At 57.0% G+C, this 14302-nt stretch overlaps 7 protein-coding genes across 7 annotated transcripts; 3 read left to right on the top strand and 4 right to left on the bottom strand.

Moving 5' to 3' along the window:
* Window positions 1-15: 15 nt before the first annotated feature.
* On the bottom strand, window positions 16-2238 carry GLRG_00458 (elongation factor Tu GTP binding domain-containing protein; the record flags this gene model as incomplete). The annotated part of the gene is made up of 5 exons (XM_008091143.1): window positions 16-374; window positions 459-1256; window positions 1330-1518; window positions 1572-2100; window positions 2185-2238. 5 exons carry the CDS (start codon window positions 2236-2238, stop codon window positions 16-18), a joined length of 1929 nt encoding a protein of 642 aa, XP_008089334.1.
* Window positions 2239-3696: 1458 nt separating this feature from the next.
* GLRG_00459 (LSM domain-containing protein) lies at window positions 3697-4155 on the bottom strand (the record flags this gene model as incomplete). The annotated part of the gene is made up of 4 exons (XM_008091144.1): window positions 3697-3737; window positions 3790-3826; window positions 3882-3971; window positions 4033-4155. The coding sequence occupies 4 exons, from the start codon at window positions 4153-4155 to the stop codon at window positions 3697-3699; spliced, it is 291 nt and encodes a 96-aa protein (XP_008089335.1).
* Window positions 4156-5010: 855 nt separating this feature from the next.
* On the top strand, window positions 5011-7158 carry GLRG_00460 (uncharacterized protein; the record flags this gene model as incomplete). Its single annotated transcript, XM_008091145.1, has 1 exon — window positions 5011-7158. The coding sequence occupies one exon, from the start codon at window positions 5011-5013 to the stop codon at window positions 7156-7158; it is 2148 nt and encodes a 715-aa protein (XP_008089336.1).
* Window positions 7159-7424: 266 nt separating this feature from the next.
* On the bottom strand, window positions 7425-8664 carry GLRG_00461 (GlcNAc-PI de-N-acetylase; the record flags this gene model as incomplete). Its single annotated transcript, XM_008091146.1, has 3 exons — window positions 7425-8142; window positions 8223-8325; window positions 8439-8664. The coding sequence occupies 3 exons, from the start codon at window positions 8662-8664 to the stop codon at window positions 7425-7427; spliced, it is 1047 nt and encodes a 348-aa protein (XP_008089337.1).
* Window positions 8665-9422: 758 nt separating this feature from the next.
* GLRG_00462 (uncharacterized protein) lies at window positions 9423-10209 on the top strand (the record flags this gene model as incomplete). The annotated part of the gene is made up of 2 exons (XM_008091147.1): window positions 9423-9837; window positions 9908-10209. The coding sequence occupies 2 exons, from the start codon at window positions 9423-9425 to the stop codon at window positions 10207-10209; spliced, it is 717 nt and encodes a 238-aa protein (XP_008089338.1).
* A 239-nt stretch (window positions 10210-10448) lies between these two features.
* On the bottom strand, window positions 10449-10778 carry GLRG_00463 (uncharacterized protein; the record flags this gene model as incomplete). The annotated part of the gene is made up of 1 exon (XM_008091148.1): window positions 10449-10778. One exon carries the CDS (start codon window positions 10776-10778, stop codon window positions 10449-10451), a length of 330 nt encoding a protein of 109 aa, XP_008089339.1.
* A 1348-nt stretch (window positions 10779-12126) lies between these two features.
* Window positions 12127-13915, top strand: GLRG_00464 (uncharacterized protein; the record flags this gene model as incomplete). Its single annotated transcript, XM_008091149.1, has 2 exons — window positions 12127-12528; window positions 12818-13915. 2 exons carry the CDS (start codon window positions 12127-12129, stop codon window positions 13913-13915), a joined length of 1500 nt encoding a protein of 499 aa, XP_008089340.1.
* Window positions 13916-14302: the final 387 nt, after the last annotated feature.

Here is a 14302-nt window from a genome sequence, read left to right on the forward strand (position 1 = left end):
CGATTCAACCCCGTCTTACGCCCCGACCCTGGCGTGGCCGTTGGCGGGCTTCTCCCCCTCTCCCTCCCCGCCCTGGCCCGCGTCCTCGTCCGTCGCTGCCGGGTCGCCGTGCGGGTACAGAGGCTTGTCGGGGTCGTAGCCGACGGACTTGACGATCCCCAGACCCTTGGTCCTGCCCTCTCGGAACAGTAAGCGGTCGCCCGGCGCGAGGTACTCGGGCCGCTGGACGAACCGGAACGCCACCGTCGCCCTGTCGCCCGTCCGGATGTACGGCCGGTCGACGTCGATGATGGCGCACGTCTGCGAGACCGGCCCGACGTGCAGCATGGCCTGGTACTTGGTCTTGATGGTGGTGGCGTGGGACAGGATCAAGACTATAGACAAGACAAGGGTCAGTTTTCCGTGCTGTGGCGGGCCACCCCCTCCCCTCTCCCTCTCTTTATTGTGGCATGACTCACCTTCCGCAATGAACTCCCTGTGCACCTTGGGCGCCGGCTGCCCCTCGAGCTTGGGCAGAACCACCATGCCCTTCCTGACGTCCTTGCGACGCACCTTCTTGAGCGCGAACGATGCAGACTGCCCCGCCGACGCGGCCGGCACGGCGAGCCGCTTGCGCTCGATCGAGCGGATGCTGGTGGCCGTGAACTGCCCCAGCGAGTCGGGCCCGATGAGGACGTTGTCCCCCGCGTGGACGACTCCCGACTTGACGATCCCCGAGACCACCGTGCCGACGAACGGCACCGAGAACGTGTCGTTAACGTGGAACTCGAAGGGGGCGTCCGAGTCGTAGCGGCCGTGGTGCGGCAGGATGTTGAGGAACGTGCGGACCAGGTCGAGGTTCTCGCCCGTCACGTTGGAAACCTGGAACACGGGGCATATCCTCTGGCTGATGAACTGCGTCGCCGTGGTGATGCACTCCTCGCGGTCCTTGATGAAGATGGGGATCTTGCGCGCCCCGGGGCTCTTGAGGATCTTTGTGATCTGGCTGACCGTCTGCTCGAGGATCTGCGGCGGGCAAATGTCAATCTTTGTGATGACCACCATGACCGGCACGTTGAGCGCCAGCGCGATGCCCAGGTGCTCCTTGCTCATGCCGATCAGCCCGTTGTTCGCCGCCACCATCAGCAGGCAGTAGTTGGGGCTGCTGGAGAGCAGCCCGAACACCGTTGTCCGCAGGTACTTTTCATGGCCGGCCAGGTCGGTGAACGTGATGACTTTGGCGCTGCGCTTCCCAATTTCCTCCCACGAGAGTTTCCCTATGCTCCGGGTTAGCACGGCTTTGCTGCCGTTGGGGTGGGGGTGGGGGGTGCTTCGGTTGTCGCTACATACGTCCGGGGGTCTCGGAGGTGACCACTTCTCCGACCGTGTCGAAACCCAGAATCTCCATGCCCACGGAGCTGGTCCTGCCCGTCTCAATCTCATGCTTGTGTCGGAAGAGGTTCACTCGCGCTCGTCCTCTGCCGTCGTCGAGGTCGCCCTTGACCAGAACGCCCAGAAGAGAGCTCTTGCCTGCGTCCACTGTGATAGTCGTTAGTTCGGCCCTTTGAAATTGGCACCAGGGGGGGACGCACCGTTGCCTACTACAGCTATCCGCGTTTCAATCACATCCTCCACCGTTGCCGGGGCCTGACGGATCATGATCTTGCCGCTGCAGTGGCTGTCCTTGCCGGTCTTGGCACTCGGGGCCTCGACATCGCCGCCGACGTTTTTCGTGACGAGCGTGTGGCAGTCGGCCCGTATCCTCTTGGCCGCATCCCTCAGTCTTGTATGGGCCGCATTCCACTGGTCGAGGGACAGCCCCATGGATTCGCCGCTGTTCTCGAAGCCGAGCTCGAAGACGGTCTCGCCGTGGCCCTCGAGTATCCTCTCTTGGATCACCCTCTCCAGATCCCGAAGCGCGTCATCGTCGGTCGCCAGCAGCAGGTCCTTCAACCGCACGCCCGGGGTCACCTCGGCCAGGTTGAGGTTGTCGAAGAGCTCGTCGAGTTCGGCATGCTGGTGCTCGGGGACGACGGTCACTCTTGTGGTGTCGGCCGGCTTGGAACTCGGGTATCGGAGCGCCTGCTGTTTCTCGACGTACTCGGCGAAGTCGCTGAGGGCCTAGGACATAATGCGTCAGCGGCTGCCGCACGAGGATTGGCTACTTGACCGGATGATGAATGGGGAGAGGGGGGTGTCTCGTACAGCCTCGCCTCTGCGCTTCTCGTGCGGTAACGACTTTATGTTCTTGCTCGTCATGGTGGGGTGATGGGAGCGTTCAGGTGCGTATCCTGGTAATCATTGATGCGCGTCTCCGGGGTGGCGTGGCGGAAGATCAACTGGCTATAATGTGTCTGTACAGTGGAAAAGACGCGATAGGCGAATGCAGTGTGTCGCGCAGGACGATTTATAGACGGGAGGCCAAAAAAAGAAGAAGAAGAAGAAGAAGAAGAAGAAAAAAAAGAAAAGAATTCTCGGGTTAAAGGGAAACAAAGGAGTCATCGAGTGACTCGAGCGGCGAAGTCAAATCATGGTGCGATACCTGCGGCCAGTCAGTGACAGTCGAGGCACATTCGCTCCGCACCCGGACCCAAGAGGTGACAGAATGCACCGCCGCTTTATCGAGTCTCTGCTTGACAGGCGGCATCAGATTCGAACTAGACATGTTGTGTTGTTGACTTACATGGTCAACAGTAACTCAAGAAATGTCGGCCAGATTCTTCTCTAAGGACGACAGGTCTCTTGGATCCTATTTCTGACTCCTCCATCCATTTGTTTTTTCAAACTGCACAACCCAATACCTGGTAACACAGCATGCAGACACCATTGTTGGTCCTCGCCTAAAGCAGCGATGCAGCCCCCGTTGTGAGTAATTCTGTGGGGTCTATCGATAAGAGCTTTGGCACGGACCAAAGCAAGCAGCAGCCGCAGCATCAAGCCGCCCGCCCACACTGCGTAGAGGTGCCCCCCGGATTCTGCCTTGACTAATAGGCAACGTAACTGTCTTCGTTGCCAATCCAAGGCCTCACCGCACATATGGTTTGGCTCGCAGTTGCCCGATGGTTGGAGTTGAAGGCAGTGGGCAGAACGGAAGTGGCACAGGGGCTACTGAGTGACCCAGCCCCGTCAGTTGTTCGGGCCTATTGGCTGAAGCGTGGCTGGCCCAACCACGTTTCCTTCGCCGCTAAGGACCGTCAATCATGGTGGGCAGCTGGACGGGGGGTCTTAAGGTCCTTGTCACATTCGAGTTGCCCGTTCGGCGGCATGACATGCCTCGCCAGCAGTGCCAGTAGACAAGTTTGAGCTTGAATGTGCTCCATTGCTAGAAATTTCTATTCGAACGGCAAACAACGACGAGCTCGAGCAATCCCTAGTCCATGGTAGGTGCGCCCAAGTTGTTCCTCAAACCGTCGTTCCCAGGAGACCGGCGCTCCGTAGCCTGGCACCCTCCACAGCCGCTCCGATGTGGCATTTGATGCCATTCATGGCGTGGGCGTCAGGTGAGGCCTGGCGATGCGGGGATATGGAAGTTCAGACTGCGTCGACGTCCATGACCATGCGGCCGGGTTCGCACATTACTCGGTTCTGTCAGGAACCGTGAACCCTGCTTGGACCGCGACAGACCAACGCATTCATTCCATTCGCGAGTGTCCAAAGCCGGTCTCATTTCGGGGTTCGTTGGTGGTGCGAGCAGATGCGTCGTCTCGCATTTGTTACCTATGATGATGTGTGCGGGGAGATGAGCACCACGCTATCGCCTGCGAAACTGTTAGATCCGTCGACGTCAAATCGACCCGAGAAAGACCATACCTCGAACGAACAGCATCTCCGACTTCCTGCTAATCGTCTGCAAAGTTCCGTTAGCGTGCGGTGGCAGGTTGGACAAGGCGAGGTCCTCTCACCTTCACCTCCTCATCCTCCTCATCCTCGTCCACCACGTAAATCGTCTCCTCCACCTCTCCTAGCACCAGGTTGCAATGGCTGTCGTATGCCTGTGAAGAAATGTCAAAACATGCTCATTCGCCCGACTTGTCACGACGTATTGGCACTCACATGAAGTCGGCCCTTGAGTTCCCGGTCGCCTCTGAGCTTGACAAAAACAACCTCATCGAGCAGGAGCTTGACGAGGTCGAGGGGCTCCTGAACGTGGGTGGTGTCTTCGCCGACGTCCGCCATGATGAGATGATATGAGTGTCGGATTGGTGAGTAAGTGAGGACCAGGGGGCGTGTGAGCGAGCGTAGGTACGGTACAGAGAGGCGCGCGTGCGTTTCTCGACGAAGACACACAGCAGCTTGCTTAGCTGTGGCCGAGAGCAGTGGTGGGGCCAGACACGGTTCAGAATTGTGCATTTTGCACCACCGGCTTTCTCGCCCTGTCATTGGCCAGGAATCTCGGCGCCGGCATGACAGATGTTCCGGCTATCAGTCCACCATCGGGACGTACCACGCCACGGCACACCGGAAAGTGGACCAGAATGGGGTCTTGCCCCAGGTTCAGCGTGGAGCTTCCCGCACGGTCCAGGATGGCACGGTTGGGAGGAAGGGAGCAGGCCCCCAAACCAGGCGCCTGCAGGGCCTTTATTAGTGTACGGAGTACTCCGTAGACGCCAGAGGGAGGGGAAGGACTCCAGAGGAGGCGGCAGACAAGTTGGGTTGGGGAAGCTGTCTTGCCTGCTGCTGTCGAGGCGCCATAAGAGTTGCGTGGTACGTGGTACGTGGTACGTAGTATTACTACCTGAGCCATCTTACATACCTATGTACCTCCTACATTTGTGCCTCCTCTCAATTGAAAGAGAGGAAGACACCTCCGCGTTTCTTGCTTTTCCTCCTCGCGTGCACTGCTTCCCTCATTTTGCTATGCTTATGCTACAGCTCTGCTCTGTCTCCCCTCTCTTTGCTTGAGATGAACCCAGCATCTTGCTTTCTTCCATCATGATACCTGCTGCGGAGGCCAATGGCCTTCGGCGGCTGCTTCTTCTTCGGATTCGCCCATTTCCTCGCGGCACCCCTTCAAGGCTTTTGTCTGCTCGAATGCCGAGATTACCTCGGCAACATCGCGACTTGTCTACGACCGCCTCTGCGAGACCATCCGTCTCTCCAACAAAGCCGAGCCTCTCAACGAGAAGACATTCTCAATCTCAATCCTTGAGCTCCGAAGCTCCCAATGCGTCTGCGAAGAAGAGATGTGCCGATTCTCCCGAAATCCAGCTGGCCCACATGCTCAGGGCGGTCCAGTCGCAGAACACAATCAAGATTCTGAGGGGTGTTGTGGCCCTCGTACATCACCAGCATCAGATCCAGGTTGCGGACGCGTTGCAGTCTCTTCCCCCTACTGCCTTTTCGGCCATTGTACGTTCCTTGGACCCTTCCCGGGTCGGTCCCAGAAGTGATGCGGCCCATGGTCTACGCATCCCGAGTGGTCTCGGCCAGTTCAGCTCTGTCGCGTCTGTAGCGGATCAATATGGCGTTCGCAAGATCTACACCCACACCTTCCATGCTTTGCGCTCCCTATTTGACCTCCGCTCCTACCACGGCAGTAGCCCGTCGCGAGCCGACTACGTGGTGCTCTTGAGATGCGCCGGGGCCGCTTCTGATTTCGAGGCCGCCAAGGCCATCTGGCACGGGGCAATGAAAGGGGATCCCGTCACCGATCCCCGGGACGGTTCAGTCTTTGCCGAATACTTCAAGACGCGATTCCTCACAGATCCGACCTACGCCCAGAACGATCTCGCCCGATTCCGAATGCGCCCGCGCAACATCACCAAGAACAGGAAGAGGTTTGATCAAACTCAATTGCTTTGGCCTCTGGAGAGGCTACGATTGAGTATCTCATCACGCAAGCGAGACAGTTTCGGGCGCGCTCGTTGGCTACCGACACATGATATGCACCGTCTTGTGAGCTTGCCCGCGCCTGTCAGACGACTACAAGGTTATGCTGAGAGAGAAAGGAAAGTGGTGGACGAGGAGTTTTACTGCGCGTACTTGTTGGCAAGTGCTCGTGCGGGTTCTTTCCGGGATATGATCGGGCTTCTTTGGCGGACGTGGAAGATCAAGATTACAGATTTGCGGGATCATCGGGCAGCGGAAATCACCGGTGGCGTCCAGAGGAGTAGCCTTAGCCCGTTGCTCCAGCCAACAGAGCGCCTGATTCACGGCATCGTGCAATCGTTTGGGTGCACAGGCCACGTCATTCTTGCGAAGAAGCTGATCATATACGTCTCTCGGCGATGGCAGATCCCCATACCACAAAGCTCCTGGTCTGCGCTGCTGGAGTGGACGTATATCCTCTCTTCCAAACCCGCCAGCCAGGAGTGGAAGATAATGGGTGACGCCAACAGGATCATTCGTGCGGACGAGGTGCTCTCCTTGTGGGAAACCATGAAGAGCGAGCCCTACCTGGTGAATGTCGGCCTTCACGAAACAGACATCTATGTCAAATCGTTGATCAGTGCCGGAAGGCCGGACGAGGCTTGGGAGGCCATCAAGCAGGGTTGTGCCGAGTACGACGTGCTGTGCGAAGAAGTCGAGCAAGCTCTGTTTGAATCCCTCTATCCCTCACCCCCGCCAGATTCGATTGCTCGGCACCAACGACTGAAAGCCAGGCAGCACATGGCTTGGTACACAATCCAAAACTGGTGTCAACAATGGCTTCGCCAGACAAGTAAAAGCCTGCGGCACCGGGCGCACCTTGCGCCCCAGATCATCCCCCAGTTCGTAGGCGACTTCCACCGCTTCCTACCTGATCCCATCACGTACACAACCAACGGGGGGACCGTGAGGATCGCAAATACGGACACGAATCAAAAGACCAAGTGGGTGATGCGCATTGTCCCGAGCGCGCCGACGCAGCGTCTTGCCCCAGACCCGAGCCGTCCCAGGTACGCCAAACCAGCGGGCGGGAGCGATCCGGAGAAGCTGGTCCCCGTACTGACGCAGGCGGGCGACCCGGTCTACGAGAGCATGCCCATTACCATTCGGAAAACCATAAAGAGGATGGTCCGCCAACGGCGACAGGCGAGGTTCGGACAGGACGAGAGGTCTCTGCGCTCCGGCAAGGCGACGGTGGAGAGTGACGCAGACATGGACGAGGCGGGCGCGGACAGCTTGGACACCGAAACGGGGCCGGGAGGCGCTCGCAAACTAGATAGAAAGGTCCTTTTGAGAGCCTTGACTTGGTAGTTTGGGGCGGTATCGGCAGGTGTGTTAGATAAAGCGGGGGGGGCAACGGCATTGTGCCTGTATATACACATGAAAGGAGAGCCGCTCAAACGACGACGACGACGACAATAGCGTTTCCAGCGATGGCTATCATCAACTTGATAAGAGAGCGGCCACTGTAGTCTTTCAACTGAAGTGCGTAGTCTGTTGTTCTACGGGGTGTACGTACGTGATGCTCATAATACTATGTATGAGATTCTGGGTAGGTGTATATATTTATAGGCATCTTATTTTCCCTTTTTGCTTTTTCTCTCTTTCTTTCTCTTGTCGGCTGGCGCGGGTCGGGCCTTGGCCTCCTGGGCAGCGACGACCGTCTCGAGCTTGGCCTCCTGGGCACCGACGACCGTCTCGAGCCGCAGGTCGTTGATCACCATGTACCTGCTCAGCGAGAGCCAGCCGTACCGGAACCAGACCATCTGGCTCTTGTGCGCCGTCGTCATGGCGCTCCACGCCGTCGCCCAGCCGCCGTTGGTGCCCAGCCCGCTGAGGAAGACCAGCGCTGTGGGGTGGTAGTCGTCCTTCTCATCCTCGTCGTCCTCATCGCTGTTATTCTCCCCCTCTTCCGTCTTCTTGGGCTTCTTGGGCGGCTTCGGCGGGTTGCTGCCGGACGTGGTGGCCCAGGAGAGGAGGGTGGGTATCGTGTCGAGGAAGTTGCTGTACTTGCGCAGGAGGGAGACGGAGGTCAGGGTGTAGAGGTCGACGGGGGAGGGCCAGCGCGGGTCGGCGGAGAGGGCGGAGATGAAGGCGCGGGCGCCGTGGTACAGCGAGATGTGGTTCGGGTGGGAGGAGACGCCGGCGGCGTCGAAGGTGATGAGGACGTCGATGTTGGCGGCGGGCTGCTCGCCGGCGGCGCGCTGGCGGGCGAGCTGCGGGGCGAAGGCGCGGCCGAGGAGGGCGGCGATCTTTGTCTCGTCCCAGGTCTTGGTCATGGAATCTTGGAAGTCGCTGGAGGAGGGGGAAGCAAAATAGAGAAACGATTCAGCAGGTGGCCCCGGGAAAATAATGTGGGGGGGAGGGTTACTCACGGGCTCTCAATGACAAAGACGTCTTGTTCTTGTTGCAGGCCGAGCTTCATGCCGCTCTTGACCAGCTCCTTCTTACGGGTCTCGCCCAAACCATCGGCGTCACCTACACACACAGATGCGCCGTCTTGTCAGCCATTGCGCGCAGCATTGCCCACCTCGAGCGGCACGCCCTCCCCTACCCTCCCCGCTGGGGGGGGGGGTCGGTTTTTCCCCTACCTGAGCTCAGACACAAGATCTTGACGTGGTTTCCGGTGTCGGGCTTGGTGAGGGCCAGGACGGTGGGGGCGAAAAACATGGCCTCGTCGTCCGGGTGGGCGATCAGAAGGCAGATTCGTTTGTTCTCAAGGGTCGACAGGCGCGGCGCGAGCAGCCGCACTAGGTACGTGTATAATGCGGGGGTGACTGCCACCGACAGGGCGCCGACGAACAAGTACGAGGCCATCTTTGTGCCTGTTTCTGGTTTTTTGTGGTTCGCGTTATATTCTCCCGGGGGCGGGGGGAGGGTCTTTAGGTACGCGGTTTTCGGTTCGACGGTGAGGGAGAGACTTTTGGTTTCCCCAGGGTGGGGTTTTGTCCTCGTTGTCGTCGTCGTCGAGGGGGGGGGGATTATCGTACGAATAGATGCGGTGTGGCGTGCATAGAGAGAGAGAGTGTGTGTGAGAGAGTAAGAGAGAGACCATCGGCCGTGTTCTGCGCAATAATATTACTGGATGAACTACGGATACGGATACGCAGTATTACATAGTAACGTTCCTTCTCGTGCGTCGCAGCCCGTCTTCCCCTTTCCCCGAATTGGAGGCGGTGACTGGTCGCAACGGCTGCTGATTGGCGAATTGAAGCCTCTATCATGCGACGAACGGGGATCCTTTGGTCACTGGACCGCCGGCCGGCAAGGGGGGGAGCTCTAATTTTTTTAGGGCCGGAGCTGAGCTGAGCTAAGCTGAGCTGATAGCGGGGAACAACCAGGAAAAAAGAGAGTCTACCTAGTGTTGAAGCTTTGCTTGTCTTTGTCAGCCAACGGCACGCCACTAGACAACGGACCAACGCGACCAGACGATAACATACCTGCAGCTGTGACCGAGACCGGCTTCGACTCGTATTCACCACCCTACTCTGAACATCATCATTGTTCGTAGACGTTAGGCAGCCGAAGGGGCATAAAGGACGACGTGATTCGAGCGTCATCCGGCGTGTTTGACCATGGCCAAGAAGGGCAAGGAAAAGAGGATCAAGGATCCCAGAGACATCCCTCTGGCACAACCGGATCGGTCTGGTCCCAGCGAAGCCACCCTGCTCCAGATCGCCCAGGAGAGAGGTCTCTTCAAACAGGCCGACCAGGATCCGAGAAACAAGAACGTGCCTAAGGGCGCCGTCCGCATCGACAGGCCCGGCAGAGAGCATAGCAGCGATGATGAAGAGGAGGAGGAGGAGGACGACGACGACGACGACGATGAAGCCAAGCTGTCCCCAGCCATGGAGCGCGTCATGGACACTCTATTGTGGACAGTGAGTCTCGCCATGCTCCACGGCACCCTTGATGTCCTGGTCCAGAACCAGTACGCCAAGGAGATCGAGTATCCCGCTGTCATCGGTCGTACGCTGGCTGCCTTCCTTGGTGAGTGTTACATGCAACCCCAACAAGTAATAGTTGGACGTGGCTCATGCTGATCTTGTTTTGCCCGCAGTTCTCTCCTTCCTCTTCTACAACTTACACGCACACCCTACCAGCCCGAACCTCGTCCCGGGACTCCCGCTCCGCTTCCAGCATCCCATCCGCCAGACCGTTTTCTTCGTGGCCGGCACCTGGGCCGGGTGCCACCTGATATACATCACCAACAAGTTCAGCTACCTGTACGTCCTGAAGCAGGCGCCGACGCTGGGCTGCGTATGGATCTGGTCCGTCCTCGAGCTCGATCTGCCTGTCGCCGTCGCCAGCCTGGCCGCCGCCGGAGCGTACATGCTGCAAGGGGGATATGCCATTAAATAAACAGCCGCGACTCGTCACCTGGACACGGCCGGTGGATATGGGCTCGCTGCTGCTCGGAAATCTGCCTTTCCAAGACGAAAAAAGCTCCCTCTTCAGTCTTCGTCTCCATCTCCATCCATGTAGTCCTTGACTCTAGATCTCGAACTCGCCTGCAGGGGAAACAAGAAAAAGGGAAAAAAAGGAAGAAAAAAAAAAGTATAACCAACGCTCGTCAACACCAATGAGAGAGGAATCCTCCCCTACGAAGGAATCATGCTCATTTGCGTGAACTGCACCCGCGCCGTCAGGGCTTCCCTCCGCCGAACTAGCTCCAGCTCCTTAGGGCGGACCGGTAGCCAGGCCATGGCCCCGACTCTCGGGCACGAGATGACCAGGCCCGAGAGCCACGCGGACTCGGTCTTGGACCAGGACAGGGAGGCCCTGGCCAGGGGGTACTCGTCGTCGCTGTTGCGCAGATACGTGATTCTGACGTAAGCCGCCGCGACGATTGCCGCGACAAAGGTGAGGATTCCTGGGAACGCTGGCTGCGATGGACATTGTGTGCTGTCCTGCTGTGCCGCGGGGTCCATCGGGAGAGCTCGTAGATGCGCAATGTGAGGCTGATCGAGTAATGATGATGCTGTGTTTCTGAGAATGCCGTTGGACGGAGGACAGTAACCCACCCCCGAATGCCGGACCCCCGAATGCCGGACCCCTGTCACTCCCGCCGCCCATACTCTTAGCGCTGTTCTTGGCGTCCGATGGCGGGGCCGTTTCTCACGTCTCCCCATGGTCATATGATGTTACATGGGTGGCAACGGCTCATTGATCATGCTCAACTGCTGATGGTTGTAACAGGCAGTCATCTTTTCAGTTGAGGCTGCTTTCTGCGAGAGGCAGGCGCTTGTTGCCGATACTGAAGGACATATGTCTGGCACGGGCAACACATCGTGGCCTCGCCCGGCCGCCCTCAGCATAGAATAACTGAGTTGGACATTGCATTGATCAAGAGCGTAAAACATGGGGTCGTTATATAGACTGGTGATGCGGTCAATGTAAAAGCCCGTAATCTCGCCCTGTACGGCTTCTGGTCACCATTGTCGCATCTCAAAATGACCCAGCAACACGTTGGACATTGTGCTGTCAACGCATCAAAGAACAGATTCAAATATTACTCTAGTCACAACAGAGCACCTGCTTTTTCTTAAGAGGGTTTCATAAAAAGATTGAAGAGACACAATGGGTTCCGTGGCATTCACACAGTTGCTGCCTGGGTGTCAATCTTGGTCCCAGCTATTGGAGACACACAACCCATTTGGTTGGACGATTACATCGCCGCATGAAAATAAAGTTGACGGCACGATAGCCGCTAGATGTCTAGCTCCTTCCCATACAAGTCGCACGCTAGGCCCAGAAAAAAAAAGAGAAAAAAAAGACTATTGTATTGGCTGACAGTTCATCTTGATCGCCTCGTCGTACAGAGTCCAGCCGTAACTAATTCTTCTCTGGAGCCAGCAGCTTCCGTCAAACTGAAAGAACCGTATCGAATCACAGCCTTGATTTACTCTGCTCCTTCCTGTTTTGTGTCAAAAGACTTCATCAGGGTTCTTAGAATCCGTCCCAACTCTAACCCGGCTCTTTGAGATGGGCAGACGGGCAGACAGGCAGAGACCGCTCAAGGATAGATTTTCCCTCACACCTTACTTCTCTCATCCTTTTTAGCTCTACTTTCTTTCATCCTTCCCTCTATCACCACCTTTCCATCTCCAAAACCTCTCCTTCTTCCCCCAACTCTACTAAGTCTCTCACACCAATCACTTTCACCCGCCTTCGCTCACCAAGATCAACGCTTTCCATCCCAGACTGATCGCATTCCAAGGTGAATTCCATTTCATCATCCTACAAACTCTCATTAACTAATTCATTCCAGCGCTCACCATGTCTTCCAACGGCTTCAGTTCTTACACTGTCCCCTACTCGGGCGTGGTGGGCACAGCCAACTTTGTCCCAGGCGCCGCCACTCACCCTCCTGCGCCCCAGGACAAGCGTACCCAGGGAATCTTCCGCCTGCCTGTAGTTGCCGGTGAACCTGCCACTGCCAGCACTGCTCGCAGCAAGGGTGAGTCGAAGGCTATGGGTGCAGCAGCTGGCGACCCCTTCCAGGACGCGATCCCTGCTCGATTCGCGTCAGCCGGTGTCTCTGCTGCAAGCGGCGGCATCGCTATTGTCACAGGTGGCCTTGGTGCAGGAGGATTTCCATCCCCTTCCGAGATCTGCGCTGCCAGTGGTCTCGGTCAGGTGAGTGGCCAGAAGAAGGAACATCCCAAGGGTGTTGGCTTGGTAAGTTCATCGCTCCCCTCCATGAAATCAATTCCCATCCTCCCACAAGCTTTGGGTTCTCTGTTTTTTGTTGAAAAGGTTGGAGAAAAATCTCAGCTTGCATTTTTCCCCTCTACATCTGATGAAAACTCAAGCCATGAGGTCGTGAGCCATGAGTTCGTGAGAAGCTGGCAATCGTCTCACTGGTCCCTCCCTCTGCCCTTTCAAACAATCAAACCCTCTGTTCTCCTTTCCATTACTCAAATAAAGCCTGTTCATCCCCAGTTTCTCACACTTTTGTCTTCTCTAGAACAACAAAGACCAATTTCGTTTTGGCACTGACGGCCAGTATGACGACGAGGGCATGCCTCCGTCGCCCACCTTGATGACAATGAGTGCCCAGCGCCATTCTGACCGGGCTCTGCCTGTGATTGCTCGAGAGCTCAAGGCCGTCAAAGAAGAGAACCAGCGTCTCCGTGATGCCAACCTCCGCCTGCAGTCCAGGGTCATCAGCAACGACATCTCAGGCCACCTCGTTGCAAGCCTGCAATCCACCAACAAGCAGCTTGAGACCCAGACGGAGAGCCTTTACAAGCAGATGGCCGACATTCAGCAGCAGGCCCAGCGCTTTCTCCGCCACCGCAACCGCCTCAGGTCCCGGCTCATCAACACCGAAGACAGCCTGATGGAACTGGTCGATCTGATCGTCCGTCTGGAGAACATCATCAGCAGAATCGACCCCGACATCTTTGTCACGTTTCCATACGAGGTCCAGCGGCTGCTGACGTCCATCCACGAGGAGTGGAAGTATCAGGAGTACTGCAAGTGCTTCAAGCCTGAGGAGCTGGAGGACGATGCCTCTTCCGTCAGCACCATCATCGAGCCCCAGAATGCCGTTCTGGATGACTCTCTCAGCCTCATCATCGGCTCTTCCTACGAGACCGCCATCCTCTCCTCCGCTACTTCAGGAGATGCCTCTTACAATCGTGTCAAGAATGGCCCCTCCAAGCCCGATGATGTTGCTGCCAATACTTCCAAGGACGACTCTGTCAATCCTCCCGGTGGCATCGACGATGACATCTCCAACGCCGAACTCCTCAGACAGTTGTTCCAGGACCACACTATTGGCGGTCTTGGCACCAAGGGCTCTGGCCAGCAGACCCCCCGGCGCGTTCGCCCTTCCGAGAACCTCCTCGATTTCTCTTCCCCCGGGACCCCGTCCAGCATTGGCACCCCCCGAACCGTCTACTCCAGTTCTCCTGAGAACGGTCAAGGAACTCACGTCACTTATGGTCTTCAGACCTCCCAATCTGCACACAACGCTCAGAATGAACAGGGTGCTGAGTCTGCCGAGGTCGCTGATTCCTTTGACTCTCTCGGAATCCACAACAACATTCACAAGCACTAAAAAGCAAACTGAACCGCGGCAAGAGCTATTTATGCTCTGAACCTTTTGCATTTCCGCCTTCAGGTTCGGTAAGACTTTGGAAATACATATAGTCAGTGTCATTTCTGCTAACTTTGTGGCACCAGACGGAATCCATCATTGCAATGCATGCTGTGCCGCAACTTTTGCCGTGTGCAATGCTTTGTCCCCTGCTCAATAGATCGTCGACCATGCAGAGCCAACACACCACACCGCCTTGTTCTTTGGCTTTTGCAGCACTTTGTTTGTCGTGTCGTCTTCCATCTCTGCTTGTTCTTCCAACACGCGGCAAGCTCAACGCCTTGGAAACGGCTTTTTGGGCTTCTCTAGACTTGGGTACGGGTTGATCGTCATCGACCGTTTTGCGTC

Source organism: Colletotrichum graminicola (genome assembly GCF_000149035.1).
Source record: "Colletotrichum graminicola M1.001 genomic scaffold supercont1.1, whole genome shotgun sequence".
NCBI classification, from domain to species: domain Eukaryota; kingdom Fungi; phylum Ascomycota; class Sordariomycetes; order Glomerellales; family Glomerellaceae; genus Colletotrichum; species Colletotrichum graminicola.